Source organism: Lithobates pipiens, unplaced genomic scaffold (assembly GCF_037356315.1).
Source record: "Lithobates pipiens isolate NorthernLeopardFrog02 unplaced genomic scaffold, aLitPip1_a1.2 Scaffold_22, whole genome shotgun sequence".
Lineage (NCBI taxonomy): Eukaryota > Metazoa > Chordata > Amphibia > Anura > Ranidae > Lithobates > Lithobates pipiens.
Window position 1 is genome coordinate 193,488,776 of NW_027507784.1, and position 21,102 is coordinate 193,509,877.

The window sequence follows — 21,102 nt, forward strand, 5'->3', positions numbered from 1 at the left end:
AGCCAGAGTCCAGTAACCGGATCGCGTAGTCAGCCAGTCCAGAGTTCAATAACCAGATCGGGTAATCAGCCAGGCCAGAAGTCAGGAATCCAAGGGGAGCAACAGCAAGCAGGATAAGGAGCCAGAAGGGATGTCAGCAAGCCAGCCTTTAAACAGAACCGTATGAGATGGTTTCTTGTGATGTGTCCACGGCAAAGGCAGAGATGAAGTGAGCTGGACAGCTTTAAGCAGGCAGGTCAGACGAGCAGGATCAGGAACAGCTGGTAACTGGAGAGAGATGAGAGCTGGCAATTAGCTGACAGCTGAGCAGCCAGCCCAGAGAAGGAAGAGCTAAGCCAGCCCTGACAGGTGTCTAAATCCCTTCTTTATATTTTGGATATGTTCACCTATCCTGACAGATAATTTTCTTGTTGTTCTTCCCATGTATTGCAGCCCACAACTGAATTCCAGCACGTTACATGTGTGTTGCAACACGTGAAAAGTTTATCTATTTTATGTTTTTTGCATCGTGGTATTTGATTTTTTTAATTTTTTTGGTTCATTTTTCATGGTTCTGCAAGGTTTGCACTTGGCATTGGAGCACACTAGGGACATAATAGGGAATACCGATGGGAAAAGTATGCTAAGAAAGAGAGGAACCTCTGGTGGTGGACTTTGGAGGCACGTACAACAATAGAATAGAAAAATAATTTTATTTATTCATTAAATTGATATAAAATCATGTCATAAAAAACTATTTATGAACAACATAATAGTTGACACAGTACAATTGGCTAGTAAGCTTATCACCTACACATGATCCAATTGGCTATAGAGTTTGTCACCCTACACGTTTCCGAGCACTGGAAGTCTCCTTCCTCAGGGGTGGGAATATAGCATAGAACGTAATTCTAATGGAGAATACAAATGACAGGGTATTAGAACAAGAAAATAATTTACAAACATTATTTGCTGTTTTATCTATGTACTTACATATCGAAGTATAGTGTTGTACAAATATAGCGTAATATTCATTAAAAACAGCAAGACAGGTCAAGTAAGATGGATGGCTTCCCAGTATCCAAGGCTCCCATTCATGGATAGTATTGAGTAAAGTTCTAAAGTTCTAGCTCTATGTATATTTTTACTGCCAATAGGCAAGAGGGGTCCTAGAGATCCCCAGAAAAGTTCCTTTGAGTGAATCTGGGAAAAACACTGAGGCAAAAAAGCGCTAAGCCCTATAGAGGTAGAAAGAAAAGATCATTTATGAAGCTAGGGTGTTTGAACAGTAACTATTATGGTGATATAATTAATTTTAGTCCAGTGCTAATTAATAGCAGAAATAATATTGATATTGACGTAAATGTACCTGAGACAATGATGCAGTTAGGATGGGTGGATTGGTGTAAATTCCAAGCCCGCAAGATACAATGGTAACTGTAGGGAGTATTAATATGATTGTAAAAATGGAAATAAGGATTTTTTTTTACTATATAACAAAAGCGTATAAAGATAAGACCAAAACTGATCAAAAATATGTGCAGAATGGTCGTTGATAGTAATTGTAATTACTGGTATGCAACAAGCACATAGAGAAAAGGTAAGTAGGAGAATTATAGCAGTTAAAAATGAGTGAATATGCGTATATATGCAAAAAAAATGTTAATGATAGAAATAGTGACATTGAGAAGGGAGGGAAATTTAAATGTATAGGCAAATTCACAACATAGTAGTACCAATGTAATTAAATGTATGGAGAGTGAAATTGAAAGCATACCATGAGAGAGATATATTATCCAATACTCATATGTATGCATAGATGTAAATAGATAAGAGCTAGATTTTTTACCTTGTTTAAGCAGAATGGAGATGAACACCAGACCGTCCGCTCTGTGTCCCACATGCACAGCTGTGGAGTACCGGCGGACATAAAGTCTGGCGCTTAAGTAGATCTCCCTCTCCAATCAGCTGACACACAGCAGATTGCAACAGCTGGTGGAGAGGGAGGAGAGCAGGACAAAGCACGGACACACCCCCCCCCCCCCCGAGCGGTGTGCGCGCGGCCCCATGCCCAGTATGCATGTTGGAAACATTGACACCGTAACGGGGCCCCACGCATCGACACAGCAAGCTTCCCCAGTGGACAGCACGTGTCCACTGAGGTTGCAAGATGGAGGTCAGTCAGCGGTGGAAATGCTGGCTGAGGTCTCCTAATGCACTGCCACGGATTAGTTAACACAGGTGGCTTTGTGTGCCAGGCGATCCCCCAATACACACCCAGCGGATGGGGAAAACAGGATGGGGAAGGGTGGTCTTCCAGATGTGCAAAAGCGCAAAATACAGAAATACATTCTATAGACATAAAAGAAGGTGTAAATACGGGAAAAAGACCTGGGGTTGGACATATAATTAGCCCGTGTGAGGATATATTTCAAATAGATCCAAAGGGCAAGGTGGAAACCGAGTTCCTAACAGGAAGATACAAAGGGGGCCCTGGAGATTGGGAGCCACAAATTGCAACAGTATTGAGTATATATGGGAGGTTACAAAATGCAACAATTTGAAATAAACATTGACGATCACCAGTCATCACAATAAATCCAAGGTATTGATTAGACACATTGTATGGATACAAAGATATCATAGAGTCAGACATATCAATGCATGCTGTGGGGATAACAAAAAGAAAAGATATTAATATAGGGATCTCAAGTGAAGGAGAGGTTGAAGCATTCAATGCATGTACAAATAGTAGTTTTGACTAACAATAGTCGAAGTTAACAGAAGGCTGCATAGATTTAACGCCTACAATAACATTGGTTTATTCTCAAAACTGACATGGAAAAAAAGATCCATATCGGTATAATTTTAATATTAATGTATACCTGGAGGCTAGTAGAAATATATACATAGATATGATTTGATGAATCAGTGCGGTAACATTGGGGAAAGAATGTTATTTTTCCATACCGCCTGATGAAAAACCTTCAAGAAACGGTTTCAACCAAATACTGTCATTAAGGCCTGGTGGCTGAGTAGCTTTTAATTTGTGTATCCACCAAGATTCCAATTGGAGGAGGGCCTTATTCCAGCGCCCCCCTCCCCCCCCCTCCTGGATTTGGGCGTACATGGTCCAGGATCAAGAATTTAACCTTTGGAAATTTTCCATTATGGACTATAATTGTATGGCGACCTAGGGGTAAATCTGGGTCGCAAGATTGCATACTCAGAATATGTCTATAGGCCCTTTTCCAGAATTCCACTTTTGTTTTTCCAATATAGAAGATCTTCCACTCACAGAGGAGTAAGTAGATTACCCCAAACGTTAAACAGTTGGCAAAATGCCTGGGGTAAGAGGTTTGGCCATTGGATAAAGTTGGATTCTTTTGCACTAACATGTATTTACAGTAGTGATATTTTCCACAGATAATAAATGTTTGCAGTGGTTTTTGCTGTCCTCTCCCCAAAATTCACTGCTATCTTATCACCAATAGATTTAGCGCTTTTAAATGTAAAGAGAGCTTTTGGTGAAACAAATTTCCCCAGCACTGGATCAAATACGAGCAGATGCCAGTATTGACAATCTTTCTATTATTGTCATGTTGATTACTGTATTTTGTGATAATTCTAGTGATGTTGGTATCTCTTTTTGGGTTTGGCTGAATAGTGTTTCTCTGGTCTGTGCACATGTCTGCTTGAATGAACGTTTTAGGGAGGCGTGGGAATATCCACGCAACAAAAGTCTGTTACAGAGTTTATTCGCCTCCTCCCTAAATATCGTGTCCTCAGAACGGTTACGCCTTACTCCCAAATATTGGCTATAGGGGATTGAGTTCATGAGGGGCTTAGGATGAAAGCTAGAGGCATAAAGAATGGAGTTTCCTGCGGTGGGTTTCCTGTATAGTTTGTTCATAATAGAACCCGTCTCTCCCCTATAAATGTCAACATCGAGGAATGTAACACAATATAAATCATAGGACCTGGTGAATCTCAGGTTAAAATTTTATTGATTCTCAACAACCATTGTACCAATAAGTCAGATGGTCCGTCCCAGATCATTAAGATGTCATTGATGTATCGGTACCAACATAAAATGTGGTCCGAATACATCAATAAGTCTTCATCATCTAGCAGCATAGCCTCCCACTCCCCCAGGCACAGGTTGACGTAGCATGGGGGACAGCAAGTCCCAATTGCCACCCTCTGCACCTGGAGGTAGTGGGAGCCATTGAAAGTAAAAACGTTGTGCTGGAGAATATATTCCAACACTGATACAATGAACTTTCCATACATAGGGTAAAGTATGCTCAAAGAAAAACCAGCAAAAACAAGAGAACAAAATGAAATATCCTTCATTACAGAATTCAATACTGAATATAAAGCCCTGGAGAAAGTAATAAAGAAAAATTGACCAATCATTTGCAATGATCTCTATCTTAGCCAGATCCTACCATCTAAACCTAGGTTTATATACAGAAGAGCAAGAAGAATCAGATAGTGTGGTTAAAAAAATGTGCCTGACCCATCTAAAAAAAAAATGGCAACTTTCTTTGATAATGAAGGATTTTACAAATGTGGTAAATGCAAACCTTGCAGAACCACGAAAAAAGGAACAAGAAAAACATCAGAATTTCAATCAAATACCACTATGCAAAAACACAATATAGATAAACTTATCACGTGTTGCAGCACACATGTAACATATGTACTGTAATGCAGTTGTGGGCTGCAATACATGGGAAGAACAACGACAAAATGATCTATCAGGATAGGTAAACATATCCAAACTATAAAGAAGGGATTTAGACACCATAGTGTGTCACAGCATTTTAGGATTAAACAGAATAGGGACCCATAATACCTCAAATTCTATGCCATTGATAAAGTTGCAAAAAATTGGAGAAATTCAAACCTGCGAAGGGAGGTCTCACGCAATGAAACCCACTGGATATTTAACATGAATATGTTAAAACCACATGGATTGAATGTGGAATTAGACATAAATTGTTTTATTGAAGATTTTTCATTTTTTGATTTTTATCTTATTTTTATTTTTATGTATATTTTCATTTTTCATTTTATTTTTATTTATAAAAGAAAAGCAATAAAGTGCAGCGCTTGGCCACTAAATATGAATGTGGCCTAATAAATATAAAACAAAGAAAACTGTGAAATCAAAATATAAATGTTGTGAAAAAACATTAATATAAATATTGTGAAAAACATTAATATAAGATGCTTTTGAAACTCAAGTGTCCAATAGAGTCAAAAATGTTTCTGAAACTCAAGTGTCCAATAGAATGAAAAACGAACTGTGAATCCAAATGATCATAAATAAATTGATGCAACAAAATAATATAAATGTCCCATGTGAATATGAAGCAAAAGTAGCTAATCTTGTTTGTTCAAAAACATTAATAATACTTGACCACGTGGACCCTTCACCTCTATAAACCAGTAATAAATGGAGGCTTACCAGATCCCCAGTGACCCCCTGTTAAGGGAGGTCAGACTGCGCAGATTCGATCACAAATCACATAGACGTCTCGATACAGGATGCCGGAAAACGACCCAATCGTTCGGATGTCACGTGATCTTCAAATCCGCTCGGATCCTCTCACAGGCCTCAAAGCGACATATCACCAAAAGAAAAAATGCGCCAAATCGTGTAATATAGTTTTGAACAGGATTTATTTCAACCGAATACTTTAAGCGCTTAAAATGACTGCACCGAGTCACACGAAGATACAGATAACGTTTAAAAACGAACAGATTGCATGAGGACACTGTGGGCTCCCCCTTACCCTACCCCCCCCTGCCCATATTCCTTTCCCCTCCCCCCCTCCTCCCCCTTTTCCCTCCTCTCCTCTTGCTACTTAGCTTTCCCCTATACCGCCTTGCTCCTCTTTACTTTGCTCCTCTCTCTTCTCTCTTCCTTTCTATCTTTTTTATGTTATTGTCTAAATAATGCCTCATGTAGTAACCCATGAGTATTTCTCACTACTGTGGCCTCATGGATCGGTGAGCAGGCCGCCTGCTCTACTCTCCAAGCTTCCCGCCAGGGACCGGCTATGGCCGATTTGTCATTAGCCGGCCTCCCGTAATTGTACTCCTGTTACTGTTCCTGTCTGCATTTGCCTCGTGATGGTTACTGTTTATTGTTTTTACTTGACATGTTTCAATAAAAATATTTTCAACACTAAAAACGAACAGATTGCTAGCAAAGTAAAAAGACTCATCAACATGAGTAAAAATGCGAACACAGATGCACAATGGGTGTGAGCGTGGCTACCCGACGATCGTTTCGTCAAAGGTCTGACGTCATCAGGGGTACGTCCACACCATTGTGCCAAACCCTTTTATAGCCTACTGGTAAGGAAAGGAGCCTTGCCATAGGTTAAAACGAATGCCCTATCACGGGCTTAGTAAGCTAACCACCGGAAGTATTGAGCATTCGAATGGGGTCAAAATCCCAAAATAATCCCGTTGACAAAACGGCTGTATAACAATACAGACCGATCGGGATATTTGAGTATCAAAGTCTTCATTAATAAAAAAAACTTTATTAAAAAATTAAATAAAAATTAAAAAATAAAATAAAAATACAAGTGAATATGAATACCGCCTGCTAGTGTTTGGAAAAAATATAAAAAATAACTCCAATTAAACAGTGGTTATATGTCTGCACCAGCTGCCAAACATTACCAATAGTCTATTTACAAAATAGCCTTGTAAAAAAATAAAATAAAATAAATCTTGACAATTTTTTCAATAATGAGGTACAGCTGGCATTCCAAAAAGGTATAATACCAGATTCTATACAGCTTATCCATCAAAGTACAGGCATTTTATATCGCCAATCAGCATTTAATAAAGATGACCACTGGAACGGGCAAAGGAGAGGGACATCAACCATTATTAATAAAACAGTTAATGTCCCACTCAACATTAAGTCCCTCAGGAATATGCGTACCCAATTTATATATCCAATTAGTTTTGGCTCTTGAGATGGTACGCTTAGCATTACTGCCACGCCAATGAGGCACATATTTTTCGAAAGCTAAAAAAGTGGTGCCCCTTGGGTCACGATTATGTTTCAAATCATAATGTTTGCTCACATTGTGCTTATCAAAACCCTTGCAGATATTAGTTATGTGCTCACCCAGACGTACATGTAACATACGAACTGTGCGTCCCACATATTCTAAGCCGGACCTTCTAGCAGATATGGTGGGTCACAACCTCAGTAGGTAACCATTACCAACAGGGTTTTCAGGAAGGAACGCGGGGGGGGGGGGGACAAAAGAAATGGGGACACAAGAGAGGTTGCAGAGGGGGCAGACGTCTTCACGCCAAAAAGGAGAAGGACATAGACAGCAGTGGTATTATTAATCTTAGTACTAAAGAGCTATCAAAGGAGGAGTTACAAACCCTCTGTAAAGGCCTGAAGTTTGCACCTCCACGTAACCTTAACAGATTTCAGACCTTTATTGACATTCAAAAATATACGCGCAAATTAAATATAAAAAGGTACATTATGAGTAACCCTACTCGACAATTAGCTAGGGCAGTGATGGCGAACCTTGGCACCCCAGATGTTTTGGAACTACATTTCCCATGATGCTCATGCACTCTGAAGTGTATTTGAGCATCATGGGAAATGTAGTTCCAAAACATCTGGGGTGCCAAGGTTCGCCATCACTGAGCTAGGGAATCAACAATGATTGTCCATTAAGGCCTGTCAAATGCCTCCCTGTTTAATCCTCCTAATAATACGGCACCTAATATAAACGTCTTTCGTGATTTGGTAGTGAAAGACCTGAATGATTTGAAGCTGAAACCAGTCCAACCTGCACAGGATTTCAAGGCAGGATTGGACTCATTATGTAATAGAAAGGATATAGTGGTTCGTTCGGCGGACAAAGGGGGCGCGATAGTAATCCTTGACAAAGAAATAAAACGTGAATTAAAAGAGCTCATTAACAAAGGATTTGATATGGGCATCTTAAATAAAAAGGAGAAGGATTTTTTGGTTCCCCTGGCGCCACGTTTGCCAGTTATCTATTTATTGCCAAAGATTCATAAGTCTTTGAACAATCCACCAGGGCGGCCCATCATCAGTGGTATTGATTCTGTAACCTCCTGTATAGGGAAATATATAGATGGTTTTCTACAACCACTGGTGATGGGCACCCCGTCTTTTTTGAGGGATACAAAACATGTCATTAATATCTTACAATCTATGAAATGGAAATCCACTTGCCTGTTGGTTACTGCTGACGTAGCCTCGTTGTATACGGCTATTTCCCATCAACTGGGCTACGATGCAGCACAACATTTTTTAGTTCAGGATAATGCCATCTCAGTTACCCAGCTTAATTTTATTTTAGAATTGCTTCTCTTTGCAATGACGCATAATCATTTCTGGCACGAGGGAGCCCATTTTTTGCAGGTAAGGGGGGTGGCCATGGGAGCCAAATTTTGCTCCCAGTATGGCCAACCTCTTTATGGCAAAATGGGAGGAGGATACTGTTTTGGGGAATAGGCCTCCAGAGTTGGTGGCCTGGAAATGATTAATTGATGATATCCTGTTCATTTGGGATGGTGACAGTGCATCTGCAGAACCTTTTCTATCCCATCTGAACAGTAATGATCGAGGCATAGTCCTTAGTCATGTATTGAGCCCTAATAACATCCAATTTTTGGATTTAAAAATTTCTATTGTGGAAAATAAAATAGTCACCACCACGTTTTTCAAAAAGACCGACAGGAATAGCTACATCCCTCTGGATTCTTGCCATCATAAATCATGGTTGTCAGCCGTACCGAAGGGACAATTTTTGCGCCTAAAGCGCAATTGTACCATTCCTGACGATTTCTTTAGGGAGGCGTCAATTCTTAAAAATAGATTTGTGGCCAAGGGATATGATAGTGATTCTCTTGACTCCATTATTGTTGAGGTTGGGAATAGGGACCGTCAATCACTATTAGCTGACAAGCAACCAAAGACTGAAAGTGTAGACAATTATGGTCTAGCTTTTATCACAACTTTTTCCAGTCAGCACTGGGCCATTAAAAGGATTATAAAAAAACATTGGCCAGTTACAAAGAATGATCGTGTCCTAGGCCCCTTGTTATCAGATAGACCAAATGTTATATTCAGGGGTGCCACCAGTCTGAGGAACATGATTGCTCCTAATGTCCCAGACCCCCCCAAGAGACCCACCTTTTTGGCGATTTAAAAGTTGTTTTTCCGTGTGGAAAGTGTAGAGCCTGTAAGTTGAACACACTACGGGGGAGAAGATTCACGGAATTCACCTCGCATGGTACGGGGCTTACATATCCCATTCAAACTTTCATTACATGTTCCACCAAGTGTGTTGTGTACCTCCTTAGGTGTCCATGCGGCTTAGAATATGTGGGACGCACAGTTCATATGTTACATGTACGTCTGGGTGAGCACATAACTAATATCTGCAAGGGTTTTGATAAGCATAATGTGAGCAAACATTATGATTTGAAACATAATCGTGACCCAAGGGGCAACACTTTTTTAGCTTTTGAAAAATATGTGCCTCATTGGCGTGGCAGTAATGCTAAGCGTACCATCTCAAGAGCCAAAACTAATTGGATATATAAATTGGGTACGCATATTCCTGAGGGACTTAATGTTGAGTGGGACATTAACTGTTTTATTAATAATGGTTGATGTCCCTCTCCTTGGCCCGTTCCAGTGGTCATCTTTATTAAATGCTGATTGGCGATATAAAATGCCTGTACTTTGATGGATAAGCTGTATAGAATCTGGTATTATACCTTTTTGGAATGTCAGCTGTACCTCATTATTGAAAAAATTGTCAAGATTTTTTATTTTATTTTATTTTTTTACAAGGCTATTTTGTAAATAGACTATTGGTAATGTTTGGCAGCTGGTGCAGACATATAACCACTGTTTAATTGGAGTTATTTTTTATATTTTTTCCAAACACTAGATGGCGGTATTCATATTCACTTGTATTTTTATTTAATTTTTTAATAAAGTTTTTTTATTAATGAAGACTTTGATACTCAAATATCCCGATCGGTCTGTATTGTTATACGGCCGTTTTGTCAACGGGATTATTTTGGGATTTTGACCCCGTTCGAATGCTCAATACTTCCGGTGGTTAGCTTACTAAGCCCGTGATAGGGCATTCGTTTTAACCTATGGCATGGCTCCTTTCCTTACCAGTAGGCTATAAAAGGGTTTGGCACAATGGTGTGGGCGTACCCCTGATGACGTCAGACCTTTGACGAAACGATCGCCGGGTAGCCACGCTCACACCCATTGTGCATCTGTGTTCGCATTTTTACTCATGTTGATGAGTCTTTTTACTTTGCTAGCAATCTGTTCATTTTTAAACGTTATCTGTATCTTCGTGTGACTCGGAGTCATTTTAAGCGCTTAAAGTATTCGGTTGAAATAAATCCTGTTCAAACTATATTACACGATTTGGCGCATTTTTTCTTTTGGTGATATACGTCGCTTTGAGGCCTGTGAGAGGATCCGAGCGGATTTGAAGATCACGTGACATCCGAACGATTGGGTCGTTTTCCGGCATCCTGTATCGAGATGTCTATGTGATTTGTGATCGAATCTGCGCAGTCTGACCTCCCTTAACAGGGGGTCACTGGGGATCTGGTAAGCCTCCATTTATTACTTGTTTTATAGAGGTGCAGGGTCCACATGGTCAAGTATTATTATTGTTTTTGAACAAACAAGATTAGCTACTTTTGCTTCATATTCACATGGGACATTATTTATATTATTTTGTTGCATCAATTTATTTATGATCATTTGGATTCACAGTTCGTTTTTCATTCTATTGGACACTTGAGTTTCAAAAGCATCTTATATTAATGTTTTCACAATATTTATATTAATGTTTTTTCACAACATTTATATTTTGATTTCACAGTTTTCTTTGTTTTATATTTATTAGGCCACATTCATATTTAGTGGCCAAGCGCTGCACTTTATTTCTTTTGTTTTCGTTGTGCCCAGTATCCTGGTTATAGTGTTTAGCTGCTGACTTATTTGGTTTTACTAAGCGCAGATTTTTTTATTTTTTTTTTATTTTTTTCTTATTTTTATTTATAATTGATATAATAATTTTATTTCCCCACATTTTTGTTGTATTTTATGTATTTTACTTGAATTTATATATTCTGCAGTATGATACCAATTTTGCAGATCATCTTAGGGTATCATATTTTTAAACGGGTGTAATATATAGAAGTTTTAAATGAGTGATTTTTAAATAGTTCATTATAGAGTCTTAAATGTCGAGTATGTAAAAGTCTATCCAGCTATTCCTCCTGGCCTGAATTTGATATCCACAAGTCAGGGATTAAAACGGTGATCGAAAGCAACCATTACTTCTGTTTTTTATTAAACTAGATAAGGGGGAAACGGGAAGTGGCTAAAGTATAGTATGGGTATGTAATACCAGTAACCAAAATGGCGGTCTGCGAACTTCTGGTTCCACAGAAAGCCTGATTGGTCAAATGTAATGAAGAATGGGCATAAAAACCTTAAGTAAAATGGCGCCACCAGCTTCCTGATGACTCATGAATGAAGCGAAACGCATAGAGGCTGGAGAATAGCGTCAACGTCACCTCCTGCCACCGACCTGCACCAAACCAAGGATTGCACCACACACCAGTGGTTACTCAGATTGCTGGATATACTTGTGCCTGTTTTATAGGCACAATAACATGAGTGCATTCGTCTATTCGTTTTTTAATGCTTAGAATGTTCCACAATGATGGCCATTTGTTTTACATGAGATTTTGAGATTGTTATAGCATGGATGGAACATTGTGATAATTGCTGGCAAACCTGTGTTATACCTTATGGAAGGAAAACAAATCCTGGCATAATATTGAGGCGGGTTTTATTATTGCTTTATGGTGATTGCAAACTTTGGAAGGTGGTGGTGAATCACGAATTGGTGGTGCATAAAAGCATGACATTTTTGAGCACAAGGAATATTGTATATACTTAAAGGAGCAGCACTGGGACTTTATACTGTAATTATTTCTTGAAAAATGTTTCACTGATAATTTTTCACAAATATGTGTTATAATATATATTTTTTTATTCTTTATATATTTTCTTATATATTTTTTATGTATTCACCTAATGTTGTATATTCACATGAAGTGTATGATAGAATTGTTTAGACACAAGGTATAGGTTTAGGATTGGCGCAGTTATCCTTCATAAATATACTTTTCACTATCCCCCACTATATAGTGGGGAATCTATAACTGCGGCAGATCCTATATTTACACATTTATATTTCTTGGTTTGCCCTGGTGACACCACTCACAATTTATGTACCCCTCAGCCACTACTTGCCAGATATTCCTGGAGCTCCGTTAATGTTGCTGTAGGCCTCTTGGCAGCCTCCTTGACCACTAGGGACGTCCAGTTCTTGGTAAGGTCAATGTTGTGTCACATTTTCTCCACTTGGTGATGACTGTGTTCCATGGTATATCTAATGCCTTGAAAATTCTTTTTTACCCTCCTCCTGACTGATACCATGATCTCTGCGGATCATGGCTTTTGCTGTAGGATGCAATGAAGAAAATGTCAGGAAAGACCTACTAGAACAGCTGAACTTTATTTGGGGTTAATCAGAGGCACTTTAAACTATGGCAGGCGTGTAATGACTCCTATTTAACCTGAATTTTAATGCGATTGATTAATTCCAAACACAGCTACATTCCCATAAGAGGGTGTGCGCATCCTTATGCAACCATAGTTACATAGTACGTGAGGTTGAAAAAAGACACAAGTCCATCAAATCCAACCTATGTGTGTGATTATATGTCAGTATTACATTGTATAACCCTGTATGTTGTGGTTGTTCAGATGCTTATCTAATAGTTTTTGAAACTATCGATGCTCCCCGCTGAAACCACCGCCTGTGGAAGGGAATTCCACATCCTTGCTGCCCCTACAGTAAAGAACCATCTCACAGTTTAACCTCCCTGGCGGTATGATTATTTCAGATTTTAGGTGCTGAAAGCAGTACAATTATTTTGCATGAAAATTTGGCGTTTTATATTGTAGTCCTGTAATTCTTAGGAATAACTCACTTAAATCTGTCCAAACCAGAGTCTGGCAGACATCCCAGGTATGATAAAGTTTGAAAAATGATATCATAAATTATAATATAATAAATAACTATAAATAATTATACCAAATAATAATATAACAATAATAAAAATGATTCAATAATGTAATCAAATCAAAAACACAGAAATTTGCTCAGTTGCAGAATTGTCACTGTCATTACTTTTCAGGATTTGATGACAGATCTCCCCACAAATCGCTATCGCTCAATTCTGCGAGTGATTCTAATTTATTATCGCTGTTTTCTAGCTGGTCTAAAATCATTTTTGATGTAAAGGGACAGTTTTGATTGCTATGGACAATCTCCAGTTTCCAGGCATAAAGAACAGTTTTTATAATATAAAACTGCATGCAGGACACTGGACAGAACACTAGGGACAAAGGGGATATGAAATTATTACATACAGCAATGTAATCTGTAGGATTACATTATACTGTATGTATACTGTGTGTTTCCCTTTTTGAATTTGGCGCCGATCTCCGTCCCTGTGTGTCGCAGCGCTCGCAGGGAACAGAGATCGGCTCCGTGATGAATCGAGCGGAGGACGAGCCGCTCGTACAGCGGGGGGACATCGCTGGATCCGAGGGAGAAGGTAAGTAAACCTCCTGGATTCAGCGATGCGGTCCCGAGTCTGGCTCGGGGTTACCGCTTTTGGTATAAAACTTCCACCCCGAGCCAAACTCGGAAATACCGCCAGTGGGGTTAAGGTTAAGCCTCTTTTCTAATTTTAATGAATGGCCACATCTCTTATTAAACTCCCTTCCGCTGAAACATTTTATCCCTATTGTGGGGTCACCAGATGGTATTTGTAAATTGAATTCATATCCCCTCTCAAGCGTCTCTTCTCCAGAGAGAATAAGTTCTGTGCTCGCAACCTTTCTTCAGAACTAATATCCTCCAGTCCCTTTTATTAGCTGTGTTGCCCTTCTCTGTACTTGCTCCATTTCCAGTACATCCTTCCTGAGGACTGGTGACCAGAACTGGACAGCATACTCCAGGTGAGGCCGGAGCAGAGTCTTGTAGAGTAGGAGAATCATCGCTTTATCTCTTGAGTTAATCCCCTTTTTAATGCATGCTAATATTCTATTTGCTAGAAGCAGCTTGGCATTGCACACCATTGCTGAGCCCATCATCTATCTACTAGGACCCCCACATCCTTTTCCATCCTTGATTCCCCCAGAGGTTCTCCCCCCCAGTGAGTAGATTGCATTCATATTTTTGCCACGCAAATGCATTATTTTCCATTTTTCCTCATTTGCCATGTAGTTGCCCACCCCATTAATTTGTTCAGATATTCTTGCAAGGTTTCTACATTTTGTGGAGAAGTTATTGCCCTTCTTAGCTTAGTATTGTCCGCAAATACAGAGATTGAACTGTTTACCCCATCCTCCAGGTTGTTTATGAACAAATTAAAGAGGATTGATCTCGGCACAGAACACTGGGGGGACCCCAGTTCTATCTTAGCCATCCTTGTTGCACCCTTACATTTCTTGTTGCATTCTTTATAAAGTTTAAAGGCTGATGATCCCTCAACCTTGTATTTTTTGAAGGCCTTCTCCTTTGCTTTTATATGCATTTTTACATTGGAATGCCACCCAGGACTTTTGTTCCCACTTTTTTAAATGTATTACACAATGGGATGCATTAGCTAATGCCCTTCTTTAATATGCTCTTAAAGCAAACCCATCTCTCCTCCGTGTTCTTTGTTCCTAAGATTTTATCCCAATTTATGCCTTCTAGCAAGGCTCGTAGTTTAGGGAAGTTGGCTCTTTTGAAATTCATTGTCTTTGTATTCTCCTTATGTTTCCTATTTGTGTGATTTATACTGAAGCTAATGGACTTGTGATCACTGTTTCCTAATTTTCCCTTTATTTCCACATCCGTGATCAGGTCTGTATTGTTGGTAATTGGTAAGTCTAGTAACGATCTGTTTCGAGTTGGTGCGTCTACCATCTGACCCATAAAATTGTCCTGCAAGACATTTAGGAACTGGCGAGCCTTAGACTAATGCTCGGTTCCTTCCGCCCAGTCTGTCTGGATAATTCACATCCCCCATTGTGTTGACACTTCCCATCCGTGCTGCTAATCCAAATTGTGATTGGTGGTCCGTCTCCCCCTCCTCCCTCAGGTTAGGGGGCCTATAACATACTCCCAGTATTTTCCCCTTAGTTTCATCCCTTTTGGAGCTCTACCACCAATGATGCCCCCAATACTAGCCTCTGGAATATGTTCCACACTGTCTCTACCTCTGGATTCCCCCCCCCCCCCCCAATCGTCTAGTTTAACCACTTCAATACAGGGCACTTTCGCCCCCTTCCTTCCCAGCCCAATTTTCAGCTTTCATCTCTCTAGCGCTTTCAGTGACAATTTGTTTACTTGCCTAACCACATTTTTACAGTTTATAGGCCACATTAAAGGTGGAAAAAGTTCTGAAATAATTCATCTTAGTCCCAAATTTTTTTGTTTTATTTTTTACATCACAGAAACCTAACATTTTAAACTTCTTACCAGAACTGTGTATAATATATTTTATATATATATGAATCATGAATGAACTGTGATTAACCACAATATTTTGGAAAGCTGAGATAAAATTTCACTTGACACACACAGGCCTGATTACTGCCAGACCTGTTGAATCAAGAAATCACATAAATAGAAGCTGTCTGACAAAGTGAAGCACGCTAACAGATCACAAAAAGCCACACATCATGCCACAATCTAAAAAGAATTCAAGAACAGATTAGAAACAAACACGTATTGGTCTAGCAAGGGTTTCAAAGCCATTTCTAAGGCACGGGGAGAGTCATTATCCACAAATGGCGATAACTTGGAACATGGTGAACCTTTCCAGGAGTGGCTGGCCTACAACAATTACTCTAAGAACATGAAAATGACTCATCCAGGAAGTCATAAAAGAACCCACAACAACATCTAAAGAACTGCAGGCCTCACTTGCATCAGGTAAGGTTCATGATTCAACAATAAAAAAGAGACTGGGCAAAAGTGGCATCCATGGGAGAGTTCCAAGGCCAAAACCACTGCTGACCAAAAAGAACACGACTGACGAGACAAAATTTTGACTTTTTGGAAGGTGTGCGTCCCGTCCATAAAACGAATACAGCATTTTATAACAAGAACATCAAACCAACAGTCAGACATGGTGGTGGTAGCGTGGTGGTCTGGGGCTGCTTTGCAGCTTCAGGACCTGGATGACTTACCATAATTGATGGAACCATGAATTCTGAGCTCTACCAGAAAATCCTAAAGGAGAATGTCTGGCCATCAGTTCGTGACCTCAAGCTCAAGTGCACTTGGGTTTTGCAGCAGGAGAATTATCCGAAACACAACAGCAAGTCCACATCCAACTGGTTCAAACTTAGGTTTTGGAGTGGCCTAGTCAAAGCCCAGACTTAAATCCTACTAAGATGCTGTATCCTGACTTTACACAGGCCGTTCATGCTGGAAAACCCTCCAATCTGGCTGAATTAAAAAATTCTGCAAAGAGGGGGCCAAAATTGCTCCACAACAATGTGAAAGACTCATTGCCAGTTATCGCAAACTAAGGATGAGCTCAGACGTGTTTGCATGGTCCACGTGCAGAGCCCGCCAGGAAGTCGGCGCAACGCTAATCACAGGCAGTGAGACATTGCCCTGATGCATGGCTGCAGAGATAGGGCAATGTCTCACTGCCTGTGATTAGCGATGTGCTGACTTCCTGGCGGGCTCTGCACGTGGACCATGCGAACACGCCTGAGCTCATCCCTATCACAAACGCTTGATTGCAGTTGTTGCTGCCAAGGGTGGCCCAACCAGTTATTAAGTTTAGGGGGTAATTACTTTTTCACATTAAGCCAGGCAGGTTTGGACAGCTTTTTTGCCATAATAAATTAAACCATCATTTAAAAACTGCATTCTGTATGTACTCAGGTCATCTTTGTGTGATAATACAATTTTTTTAATGATCTGACTCATTTTAAGTGTGACATATATGCAAAAAAAATAAAAAATCAGAAAGGGGGCAAATACTTTTTCACACAACTGTAGATATACATTTTAGGTTTGTATTTTTTGTTTTTTTATCAAGTTCATTTATATGCTTCTCAGATGTGGCATTATGTGTAACTATGGTATTGGTGCTTAGTGCTGGTTAGTTGACCTAGCCCCTCATTGATGGGAGGGGAATGTTGGGCATTTGTTGTCCCAACACCGTAGCATTTAAAGTGGTTGTAAAGGCAGATGTGTGTTTTTTTTATTTATCTGAATGCATTCAGATAAAAAAGCCTCCTGTGCCCATCAAACCCCCTCAGCCCCCCTAATACTTACCTGAGCTCCATCTAGATCCAGCGATGGTGCAGGAGTGTCTCGGCTGCCCGAGACTCCCATTTTCATTAGCTGAGGCAGCAGCACTGCACCATTGGCTCCCGCTGCTGTCACTCAGTCAGCCAATGAGGAGAAAATGGGGCAGAGTCGGGCTGAATGGACACGCAGAGCTTCGGCTCAGGTGCCCCCATAGCCAGCTTCATGCTGTGGGGCCACTCAACAGGAGGGAGGGGCCAGGAGCACCAAAGAGTGACCTGAGAAGAGGAGGATCTGGGCTGCACTGTGCAAAACCAACTGCACAGAGCAGGCAAGTATAACACGTTTGTTATTTTTAACTAAAAAAATAAAGGAGACTTTAGTATCACTTTAAGGAACTAGGGATGGTAAACAATCATCACTGAGAAACAGGGTTTACCCTCTAAAAGCTTCAGTGTCTACATTATATCATTTTGGTGTCACCTGGGCCTGTCCAGGGCCACGAACTGACACTTTGGAGGTTTCTTCTGATTTATGCTAGGAGCCGAACACCAATCTATATTTGAGCATAACTGTATATTGCTTTTATTTAAAAAAAAAAATGGTAAATGCGCTAGACTATTGCATTTTTCTTGCTTGTTTTTATATACAATATACATACATATAATAGATATTGCATGCATCCTTCTCTCTCTTCTGATATTTTTTTCCCCAGATTCAGCTTCTAAGCATGCAACACAAGCCTTTTTTGATTGCTTGAGAGCTGAGATGGCACCACATGAGATTGATGTGACTGTGATAAGCCCAGGATATATTAAAACCAGCCTCTCACTGAATGCAGTGACTGAAGATGGGTCCAAATATGGAGGTAGGCATCATTAAAAAAAAAAAATAAGACCATCTATTTTACAAACATGCAAGGTCACAGACTAAAGCTGACTATGGGCGGATATGTAGGCTAAATCTGTGAAACTGACAGAGGTTCTAACCATTCCCTACTCTATTTAAAATAAAATAAAAATGTAAGTAAAGCTAAATGTGGGAATGAAAATCTTTCTAGCTATATCATAAGTAAGAGTGTGTTTATAATAATGCAATACTGGATACTTTTAAACAGTTTTCCTTCTCATCCACGGAGAGAAACCGGAATATAGAAACTATCTGGCCATGCTGCTACCAGAAGTGAATTGCCCAAAAAGCTTTGAGCAAACTTGTAACCTCACCTGCTTCCAGCATGCCTGTGTTTTGCTAGTGTCTTAAGAGGATAAACATCTTTTCTCTATTTTGTTAACCACCAATTTTTCTTCAGTTGAGATTCCTGCTACATGGCTGCCAAGCTGGTGACACTTATTTGATCGAGGCTGAGATGAGGGCTTTTCTTACACCTCTTGTCCTGTTTTCCCTGGAATTAATGACATGGTATAACAGGACAAAGAGTGGCATGGGAGCTTGTAGGAGAACTTGGAGATATTGTAGCAAATACGGAACTGAAGACCGTGCAGCAGGGAGATGCATTATCTCAGATTTGGGGTCATCAGGAACATGGAGCAGAGTCAGAGTCAAGCCAAGGTCAGTAATGAGCAAGCAGAGCAGGTACTGAAAAAGCAGGCAGGAGGCAAGATTGGATCACAAGCTGGAGTCAGTAAAAGGGGTTTCGGGAACAAGCAGAGTCAACAAGCCAGGTCAGGATACAGTTGTAAGCACGGGTTCAGCTCATAGGCAGAAAGAGCTGACGACCACATGGCAATGATCCTGAGTCCTACACTGTTTTAACCACTTCGCATCCAGGCCAATTCTGACATTTCTCTCCTACATGTAAAATTCCTATTTTTTTTTGCTAGAAAATTACATAGAACCCCCAAACATTATATATGTTTTTTTAGCAAAGACCCTAGAGAATACAATGGCGCTCGTTGCAACTTTTTATCTCGCACGGTATTTGCCCAGCAATTTTTCGAACACGTTTTTTTCAGAAAAAAAACAGTTTTATGCTTAAAAAAAAAACTGTAAAGTTAGCCCAATTTTTTTGCATAATGTGAAAGAGGAGGATACGCCGAGTAAATAGATACCCAACATGTTACGCTTCAAAATTGCTCGCGCTCGTGGAATGGCGCCAAACTTTGGTATTTAAAAATCCCCATAGGCGACGCTTTAAATTTTTTTACTGGTTACATATTATGGGTTACAGAGGAGGTCTAGGGCTAGAATTATTGCTCTCGCTCTAACGTTCACGGCGATACCTCACATGTGTGGTTTGAACACCGTTTTCATATGTGGGCGGGACTTACGTATGTGTTCGCTTCTGTGTGCGAGCTCATGGGGACAGGGGCGCTTTAACATTTTTTTTTATTATTATTGTTAATTTTATTTTTATTTTTTTAGTTTTACACTTAAAAAAAATAAAATAATTGATGACTTTTATTCCTATTACAAGGAATGTAAACATCCCTTGTAATAGGAATATGGCATGATCGGACATATTTACAGTGAGATATGGGGTCAATAAGACCCCATATCTCACCTCTAGGCTGTGAATAATAAATAAAAACGATCCTGCTTCCTAGCCAGATCGGCGCCGTTAATTTGAATACCGAGGCCGGGCGTGACGTCATAACATCGCACCCGGCCTCCGAACGATCATAGAGCCTCCGGGGACAATCTAGTCCGCCGGAAATCTCTATGGTTATTTGCTGGGGCCGGCAGATCCTGTGACCGACTCACCGATGGAAATGGTGAGTCGTTAGAAGCACTGGAGGGCGGCGGGAGGGGGGAGCGTCCCCTCCCGCCGCCCGTAAGAACGATCAAGCGGCGGAACAGCCGCTATGATCGTTCTTATGGTGCAGGGAATCGCCGGCTGAAAACTGCAATATCTGAATGATGTCTGTGGCCTCAGGCATCATTTAGATATAACCACTGAAAGCCCATGACGTCAATAGACGTAGTGTGGGAACCAAGTGGTTAAATAGATCACTGTGAACTAAAGTCCATTCAAATGTGCATGCTCATGAGAATTCTAATGTGCATGTGCACATGATTCTAATTGTGTTGCACCGTTCTGTGGACTGTTCTGCACGTATGCTCAATCCTTTGAGCGCGGGCATGAGCTTGGTTTTTCTGACAGCTGATATCTGTATGCAGCTTTGCAGGTTTTTCAGCTTGACTTAGGAGTGCTGTACCAGGACCCTGCTAGACTGGACATGCAGGGCTAGACTGGAACGTGACCTTTTGGGCACAGTGATCTGCATTGTGGTGCTTTCTAGACCCACGTGTACTGGTAAAAATTATCTGTGGAGCACTCTTCATATCCAGAGCTGTGGCACAACCCGAGCTGATACCGTGTCTGAAGCCTGACCCACAGAAGTAGGCTTGTGTCAAGCAGGGCTGCTTTTTATAAATAATGGGACCCCTTTAGCCTACATGATAGGACCCGCCTCAACCACGCCCACCTACCTTTAAACGAAAAAGTAAAATGATTAACCACTTAAGCCCCGGACCAATTAGCCTAAGGACCAGAGGTCTTTTTACAATTTCGCACTGCACTGCTTTAACTGGTAAGTGCGCGGTCATGCAATGCTGTACCCAAACAAAATTTGTGTCCTTTTCTTCCCACAAATAGAGCTTTCTTTTGATGGTATTTGAT

At 40.3% G+C, this 21,102-nt stretch overlaps 1 protein-coding gene across 3 annotated transcripts in view; it reads left to right on the plus strand.

The window, feature by feature from the left end:
* DHRS7B (dehydrogenase/reductase 7B) overlaps positions 1 to 21,102 on the plus strand; it is a 158,371-nt gene that overhangs the window by 128,039 nt on the left and 9,230 nt on the right. For all 3 annotated transcript variants that reach the window (XM_077448776.1, XM_077448774.1, XM_077448775.1), the window contains one exon: positions 18,178 to 18,330. In XM_077448776.1, the coding sequence (XP_077304902.1) occupies positions 18,178 to 18,330 (153 nt within the window). The remainder of the gene's footprint in view (positions 1 to 18,177; positions 18,331 to 21,102) is intronic.